This window comes from Leptonychotes weddellii, chromosome 5 (assembly GCF_054177405.1).
Source record: "Leptonychotes weddellii isolate Sample4059 chromosome 5, ASM5417740v2, whole genome shotgun sequence".
In the NCBI taxonomy this organism is placed as follows: Eukaryota; Metazoa; Chordata; class Mammalia; order Carnivora; family Phocidae; genus Leptonychotes; species Leptonychotes weddellii.
The window spans coordinates 36145282-36154240 of record NC_138373.1 but is presented as its reverse complement, the minus strand read 5'-3'; the positions used below and the strand labels follow the sequence as shown (position 1 = coordinate 36154240).

At 48.0% G+C, this 8959-nt stretch overlaps 1 protein-coding gene across 14 annotated transcripts in view; it reads right to left on the bottom strand.

Moving 5' to 3' along the window:
* The window catches only part of ZMYND11 (zinc finger MYND-type containing 11), a 130634-nt gene that overhangs the window by 5815 nt on the left and 115860 nt on the right, over window positions 1-8959 (bottom strand). For all 14 annotated transcript variants that reach the window (XM_081820481.1, XM_081820487.1, XM_081820486.1 and 11 more), the window contains 5 exons: window positions 8207-8325; window positions 3467-3674; window positions 3078-3146; window positions 2113-2385; window positions 1647-1832 (listed from right to left, as the gene is read on the bottom strand). In XM_081820481.1, the coding sequence (XP_081676607.1) occupies window positions 1647-1832; window positions 2113-2385; window positions 3078-3146; window positions 3467-3674; window positions 8207-8325 (855 nt within the window). The remainder of the gene's footprint in view (window positions 1-1646; window positions 1833-2112; window positions 2386-3077; window positions 3147-3466; window positions 3675-8206; window positions 8326-8959) is intronic.

The window sequence follows — 8959 nt, the reverse complement described above, 5'->3', positions numbered from 1 at the left end:
AGAAAAATATCTGTAAATCATACATCTGGTTAAGAATTAACATCCAGAATATATACAAAACTTCTGATACTAACAACCTGACTCAAAAACGGGCAAAGAAGTTGAAGAGACACATCCCCAAAGATACAAGAATAAGCACATGCGAAGACGCTCGACGTCACTGAGCACCAGGGAAACGCAAATCAAAACCACAATGAGGTACCGCCTCACACCTGTCAGAACGGCTAGACCCAAAAAGACAGGAAATAACAAGTGTTGGCGAAGAGGCGGAGACAGGGGACCCTCGTGCACTGCTGGTGGGAATGCAAGCTGGTGCAGCCAGTGTGGAGAACAGTATGGAGGTTCCTCAAGATGTAAAAATAGAGCTACCCTGCGCCCCAGCAATCCCACTACTGGGTGTCTGTCCAAAGGAAATGAAATCAGGACACAGAAAAGATATCGGCAGCCCCACTTCACTGCAGCGTATTCACCAAAGCACACAACCTCAGTGTCCATCAGCGGACGAGTGGACAAAGAAGATGCGGTACACATACCCGGCAGACAGATGGCAACTCGGCTGTTGCGACAGGCTGGAGATGCGCAGAGGGAGCGGAGAGCCGGGTGCCGCGGGGCGCTCCGGCGGCCTCACAGCTGGGAAAGGCTGAAACAGCAGTGTGCTATTCCCTGTTCCAGCCTCCTCTTCCCATTTCTTTGATTCTTCAGTAAACTTACAGGGGTTTTTCCCGTAAGTCTAGTGCCCACTTTTTAGCTTTTGCTTGTCTTTGCGTGAAGACAGAATTACAGACAAGTGCGGGGACTGTGTGTGGTGATGATCTTGAGCACACCTTAATTCCCATTGGGTGATATTTATTTCCTTACTCATCTGCTTTTTCTACCAAGTTCTGAATTACATGCTAAGTTACCTTTTCCTTTTTTTTATCACAGTATTTATAACATTCACTTTCCTGAGGGAACATTTACTGGACATAGAAAGACCCTCTTCACAAAATGTAGTCTGGATCCAGTGAAGAATCGCAACACTTCTTACAGTAATTCATTACGAAACCAAGTTATGAGTTTTGGGGACCAAAACGTTTTCCCCAACAGTTAGCTGAGACAAGTAGACAGGTGCGCTCAGAGCTCCCAATCTAGGGCAAGAGTCACAAACACGACACGGAGAAAAAGGAACCGTGTGTCAGATTCTAAGAGGAGTTAAGAGTCCAGTGAGATGCCATCAGAAAGCAAATCGAGTAAAAAGGATCTAATGTATAAATGTTATGCAGCAAAACCTAAAAATGTGCTGTTGTGATGCGGACACCAAGCGTGTCAGGAGTTAGCAGGCAAACGTCAGGGCACAGGACGTGCACCGATGGCAAAGTCCTGTCCATCAGACACACTGAGCATGCACTGAACGTTCATATACTCAACAAAATAACCCTGAGCAATACTCAGTAACGTGGGTCGTGGAGTTCACAGAGGAGAGGACTTTTAGTAAAAATGTAAAAATTCCTTAAAGCTGATCATTTCACATCTGACCTTATTTCAGGTATAAACATCCCATATTCCACAAGGTCATTCTGAGCTGAGTTTCATCACACAGCGTTTCACCGTCCGCACACTGGGTGGAACATGTTCACAAGTCAGACTGAAATCATACAGATACTTACCCACTGCTTCTTCTTGGTCTGAGAAATCAGCTGTTTGTGCTGTGTCGCTAGCTTCTTGATTTCTTCTACAAACTCTTCTTTACACTTCTCCTTTACTTGCTTACATTTTCTGTCCATCTCACCCTGCATATTGGCTACAGCTTTATTTACAGCTTGTCGCTTCTCTTCTTCCATTTCCGAGCGCAGCTGGAATGAAAACGGTAGCCCGTAACCGTCCGCCCTCGATGGACATGGACCACCTCCCCCGAAAGAACCTTCCTCCACAGTTTCTACTTAACGGATGTACCTCTTCCCTTTATTTCCTCAAGAGCTGTACACGTCTTAGGTGAAGGAAAACAGGTATTATTATTAATTAAAATGCCACCTTAAGATGTGCCTAGTTTTAAAGGAGCTGCCTGGCTGGGCCCACGGGAACGCTATCCGAGAACTCCTGTCATGCTCGGGGTCCTTGGGAGGGCGGCTTTACCTTTTCCAGAGCTTCCCGCACAACTCTTTCTGTTTCTCGCTTGTGGTCAGACTTCATTCGGTCTTTAAAGTCATTGAAAATCTTGGTGTATTTGTCGTGGCACATGCTCTGACAGACGCCGTCACCGGTGGTCTGGGTGCTTCGATGCAGCATTCGTGGGGAAGAGGCACTTAACTTCTTGGTCTGAGTGGACACAGAAACCTTTTCGATTGGCTGAGGCATCGTGGGGATCTCCTGGCTGGAACTCACAGCTTCCGTCTCCGGCTCTGGTTCCTATAGGACAAGAACAGTACGCAGACGTGACACAATGCCGCCCGACCGCCCACTGGTTCAAGAGCAAGCTTGGTCAGACCAGAACGATGGTGACGAGCTACTATTACAGCCCATGCAATCAAGACGGCAAATTCTGTGTATTTTAGCACAACTAAACCGACGGAAAAAACCCCAAAAACGTCTATGCAATTAATAGCCACGATAATTGGAAATAGGAACTTCGTCTATAAGTTTGTTGCAAATGAACACTACGGTCTTCGCTTCTCAGACTAAACAGAAATATATAAAACAGAAAACCCTTATCAATGTAGAGTCAGTGCTGTGGACTAGATTCATTAACAGACATCCTAAAGTTCTAAACCACTCCTCCCTGAGTAAGCATCTGGAATTGTGCCAAGAGGAACACCTGGTTTTAGAGCATGAATCTGTAATTTTGAAAGGCTGAGCTTATACTTTCCTCCAGTTTTTCAACGTTGACCTAACTGAAGGATTGGGTAAATGCTTTGTTTTCAATAATGCTGAGTAAATATCAGAGTTCAGATGCAGACTGTGGGTGTGCGCGTTTTTCTAGCGACGAGGGCGGGCAGAAGATGGGGCCCCTGACGGCAGCGTTTCAGGGGCACTGCTGGACCAAACTGTCATGACCGTGGCCAGCACAATGCCACCTGGACGCTGCAACGCGGGCCACTTACTTCCTTTTTGGGTTCCACACTTTGATTACGTCGTCCTTTCTTTGCTCTTGGTTCCTGAGTGACCTTTAGCTGCGGGCATCATAAGAGGGGCAGCATGTTATTCCAGACAGTACGGACACTGGCCAGGGGCCCGCAGGTGAGCCGTGAGTAACCTGCCCCCTCAAGCCCACGCAGCCCCCACACACGGAGCTCCCGCACAGGGCAGGGACGGGGGCTGGCGTGCTGCGCACTGGCTGGCTCGCTGGTGAGTCAGGACCCGGGCTGTGGACTGCCTGTTTCGATTCCTGCGGCAGAGCGCTCGACCAACGTGTGGTACGAGGGGAGGAGTGCACGCTAACCGCGCTCCCATCCACAGTGACTGACAGGCAGCCTCCCGCCGGGACACCCACCTGCTCGTTACTGGTGGATGAGATGCTGGACTCCGCCTCCTCCTCCCCTCGGTCCTCGTTCTTGGACTTCCAGAACCTTCCTTCACGAAGGAAGCGCTGATGAAGCTCCAGCTCGTCACAAGCCTTCTTCCAGCCCATGCTGCGCTTCACGTGCAGCCGGTGAACGTTCACTGTGATGTCCTGTATGTTTTCCGATGGGATCCAGGCCCTTCAAGAAACACCAGAGGCACAGTTAGAAACTTCCAGAACGCTAGTACACTCTATCCAGTGCAAAGCAGGGCCTGGGGTGACTCCACGCCCAGCGGCCGTGGGTGACGGCTGCGATGCAGACACTCACCCAGGAGGAAGTGGGTGAGAACAGTTCTCAGAGCGGGACGACTCACGCGTACCTCAGCACTGCCCACAGCTTCCGTTAGCCAGGTCAGCATGTCACAGCTCCTACCTGCCCAGGAAGGCGCTCACACCTGGCTCTGGGCAGACGAGAGCTGCAGGTCGTGAGTATACAGAGATCGGACATACAACACAAGGGCATCCCAACTCTGTTCCCCACTCCATGACGTTGCTAGCACATCCGTATTCACTACACAAATCATCACTAATGATTTATCGTTCAGCAGCCAAGAACTCGGATATGAAAGTGTCTCTGAATTATGTGTAATACTGATCCAAAATTACTGGATGCAAAACTACTTGCAGCTCTGCTGGGAAGAAGGCTAAAAACTCAAGAACATTTTCCTAGGCACTCACACCTTGACTGGACTTGCCTGTGTGCCCACCGACGGCACGACACACTCCAGAGTAAATGGGGCCTGACCGTGGGATCCTGCCTCACCTGACAGCAGCAGGAGCTGGGGCCCAGACGGGCTAGGGTAAGCCGGTGATTCGGGGTAGGACTGCGTGGCGCCGGCACACACAGCCTCTGCAGGGAAGGGAGTGTGTCCCAACCGAGAAGTGAGGACAGTGCGATGCGGCGTTGTGGCCAGGGGGCCTCGGGGATGTTCTGGAGAGAGGAGGGCGGCAGCTGGGCTGGATCTCAAAGGATGCGAGTGCCACAGGAGGGGAGAGAATCCCAGCGGAGGGAGGGGCACAAATGAGACAGAAAACGGTAAGGTGCACGAGATGTTCTCTAGAGCATCAAGTGGGGAAAGAGCACCTCACACACAGATTTATTCTTCCCAGTCCTCTAAGCGCACGCGGTCAGCTTCCACCGGTGGCCTAGTGACGGGGGCTCAGACCCCTGCCTGAGGACCAAAGGGACCGAGGGAGTCACGGCACATACGCCTAAGCCATGAATACAGACCTCCACCTCGCAGCACAAGCTAAGCTATGTGCTTTACAATTTCAATACACGGTCCTAATGTTATAGCCTGGCAGCTGGACCCGTGAAATTGGGACTGCCACGTACGTGTTTTTAAATATTCCACCCAGTGTCTCACCTGACAGTACATGCTTCATTAGAAACCCTACAAAGTAAACGATAGTTAAAAGCTCCGAACTCTAACACAAAGACCACAGACGAAATCTGGCTTCTGGAGGAGCTCCCTGCCATTTGATCTTGAGTTAGTATCGTATTTACTCTTTAAGTCAACGATATTCATTGTCTATTATGTACCAGGCAGTCAGTAAGTATGTTTTCACTTTTTAAAAGCAGGGTTTCTGAGACAGATTTCTGTTGTTAGCAGTGTGGACTGCCTGGGATGATCTGTGACCCATGAGAGTATTTTTTCTCCTTAAATTGTCTACTTATCCCTTGGATATAATAAAATTGATTCACATCTGTTCTTAACATGAGACGTATTGTCTCCATGCGGTTCATACGGGCAGGCCTGTTCTCTTGGAATCCCTTCCATGACTGCAGATATCAGATTCCACTTTAAAGAGGACCACGGGTTATGCAATATGATCTACAAAAAACATCCTGCAAAGTAGGGTAAGTCTAATAAAAAGAAGTAGTATCTAATTTGGCTGTATCTACACATCTGTCGATCCTGAACATACACATTCTCCGACAGCTCGGTGATCTGTTGGCAAATGAACTCAAAATGGTGTGCTTTTCTTCCCACCCATGACTCCCAGCTGCCTCCAGGAACCTGCAGCAGAGGGAGTCAGCCTTGCTGGCTGGCCCAACCTCTCCCGTTACTTCTTCCTCGGGAAGGAAACCTTGCAAATCCTAGAAGAATCATGCTCCCATGGAGCTGTTCCTCCCGGAGTGTGACACTTGCTCAGGGTCTTGGGGAAGGGCAGCGCGTTCCATACAGAGCATACAGAATAGGCGAGTCCAAGACCATTTTTTTGTATAAGGTTTTTTTCTCCCACCTATGTATAAAGACAGGATGAGGTGGCAGAAGTATTTATTAATAGTGACGCTGAATAACAATGTGAATGTACACAGTACCACCGAGATGATCACTTAAAAATGGTTAATGTTGTAAAAATAATATGGGAATTTGCAGCTCGGGCCTTTATGAGCCATCTCTTCTTGGTGTGTGACATGTTGCTTCATTAAAACTCATGATTGTAACTGTATAAGGTTCATTTTTTGATAAATCCAGTATTCTAGTAAAATGGAGTATAACTTTAAAGGTACGTCCTCATCATTTACTTTAAGGATCGTGTTGGGTACATAGTAACGAGGAGCAGAAAAGGAAGAGGATTCTGGATTTCTTGTGAGGTCATGGATCTTTTTCAGCTGAGCCGTGGACGGCAGGGGTCTGTCCTGTGCAGGGCCTCACACACGACGTCAGCATGGAATATGTATAACATACAGAGTATGTTGTCAGAATGGCTGTTCTCAGTTAAGTTTCTAGGGGAGTCAAAAGTTAGATGTGAATTTCTGACGGGGGGGGCTTGGCGCCCCTAACCTCACTCTTGTTCGAGGGTCAACTGTATTTTCTACAATAAAGTCCTCAGAGTCCCATCTGTCCAGAACTGTTTTGATTAAATCTTCCAGGAAATAATAAATTCAGAAGAAAAAAACCTCTGGAAATGTAATGTAATGTTGTAATTCTCTCTTCAGAACCCAAGTAGATTAGCTCACATGTTCTCTTAAAATATGATCTGAATAATATACTAAAGGACAAAAAAATACCATTCATGGTTGAAGATAGTGTAAGGCTGTCTGAACGTGGATGAAAAACTGTAACACAGGCACTAAACAGTTCGAACATTTTACAAACCGCCCGAATTCTTGGTTTTTCTATGTTAACTACATCTTCCGTCACGTGGGATCTGCAGTAACACGTATCTTTATGACGTCCCTGCTGCCAACCACGCACTCTGCTTCAGTGATTGTGTATAAAGGTTTCGTTAACCCTTGCAAGGACTCTTTGGAGACAGGTCTTACTGAAGCCCTGGCTGTGGGTGAGGGACTAGACAACGGTCTGCGACGGGGAGACAGAGCAGAGCCGCGATGCTGTCCTCCACGTCCCTGCCTCGCATGCGCTGCCTGTTCCCACGGCAGACGGAACACACCGGGTGTGATGCACTGAGAACACCGAAAACCACCGCAGCTCGTTCACGTTGCATCACTTATGTCTCCTGCCCCGACAGGGCCCGCTAAGCGCGCATCTGTCTGTGAAGGAAGTGAAGGAACTACTCTTTTGGAAATTAGTCGCAGGTCTCTTGCCACTAAACTTGTTTTTTTTTGCTTGTTCATTTATTTCTTTTTAATTTTTTAAATTCTTTATTTAAATTCCACTAAAAATGCTTGCCACTGAATTTCTATTTAAACGAAGACTATGGAGAGGAATGCAGTCCCTTGCTGTGTAGCTTCTCACAGCAGTGACAACTGCACAAACCCCACGTGTCAGGCACACGGGAGGCGCTGCAGGACTCGCAAAGGCCTTCGGACCACGTCTTGGACGCGGTGCCTTCCCTGCGGCTGCCGTGTCTGGGGACCCTTGTCAGCGTCCAGTCAGCCCTACTAGTGAGTATTACTCAGGACCATACTTCACCGCTCAATAAATGTTAAGGCCTTGGCATCACAACGAAGGAGGTAGCTATGATTTCATAGTACAGTTCACATTCTTTACTGTTGGGATACACGTATTCTCACATGACGAAAAGGTGAACTTTCAGGCTTTGCTATACACACCTCCCTAGCAACAGGAACCTAAAAATCTAGGTTGAAAACAAGGTCTGGGAGTGACATGTGTGTAATCCTGAACACACCTCAGATCACAGCATCCACACGGCCTCCTGCTCCCGTCAATGACTGTGTGTGTGGCCCTGAACAGAGCTTTAAGACAACTGAGACCATGTCCAGTCATCACAGACCGCGGAGCGGCCACACTCCGGGAGTCCTCCCAACCTCCTGCCTCACCCCGTCCCACCGCGTCAGGCACTGAAGCTACCACCACTGTCTCTGGTCACTGTCCAGTACGTGCTGATCCACTGGAACTGAGTAAACACTTTACAAGCCCAAATGAACAAAACAAAACAAAACAGAAGGTAGAAATGACAAAGTATTAGTGATTTCCTATTCTGGGTAGTAGGTTTCCTGGTTTTATTAATTTTTTCCCCTGTACTTATGTATTCTATTGAATTCTCAAGAACAAAAGAAAAGATAATTAACCAAAATAAATCAATGGATAGTAAGTGCAAAAAAAAAAAAAAGGTGTTTCTCCAGATTAGAGTAAGTTCCAGGTTGTTTCTAACGGAGGGGCTCTCCGAACACCAAGGACCACCTGGCGGGCACCAGGGTTGCCAGGAGGTCAGCGGTGAAGGCGGGGCCATGCTCACCTTTGGTGGTGGTGACCAAAGAAGCGGACGTCCACCTGGTTGTCCTCCTTCTGCAGGACTTTGGCAGGCCAGAATCCAAAGCCTTTCATTTTAGCCCAAACGAGTTCATGATTAGGTATCTGGAAATAAAATGTTTTACCGTGTCACATTGTTTTTTTAAATACAAGTACATCATTAGTAATGAACAACCTAGTAAGTATAGTCCATTATCTCGAAAGTATTTTTTTTTTTTAAGTCCTAAACCCATAGAACTTTTTCTCAGATTGATTCTGCCTTTAAGAAATATACCAAAAAACTGCAATCTGCATAAAAGGAGCGATGTGGACCCTCAGCTCTCAGAAGAGACAGCCTGCAGCACTTATGGACAAGGCAGTCCCCACGGCCAGCCGAGGCATGTGAGTAACAGTGGTAAACACCATGTCCTCACTGCGCTGGGAGGTGCAGACCAATGCCTTGGAGCCGGTTAGGAATGGGAGTGTGAGGCCCTCCTCCAGGCTTACTGAATCGGAGAGACACGCAAGTGCCTGGGAAGCACAGTGAGGTCCTGAAGAGGCGGCCCCTGGCACCCAGGGCCTGGCTGCTGTCCCTCCAATCACAGGGAGCGAGCACCCTTCCTGAAATCGTGTCACTCCAGGAGATAGCACACAACTACAAGCATACACAAAGCCTTATCCTTCTTGTGAAAGAATGAGGGAAAAGGCAGAAATTCACTTCGTTATATATTAAGGGACCCAGAGTTTATTCTTAAGTTCC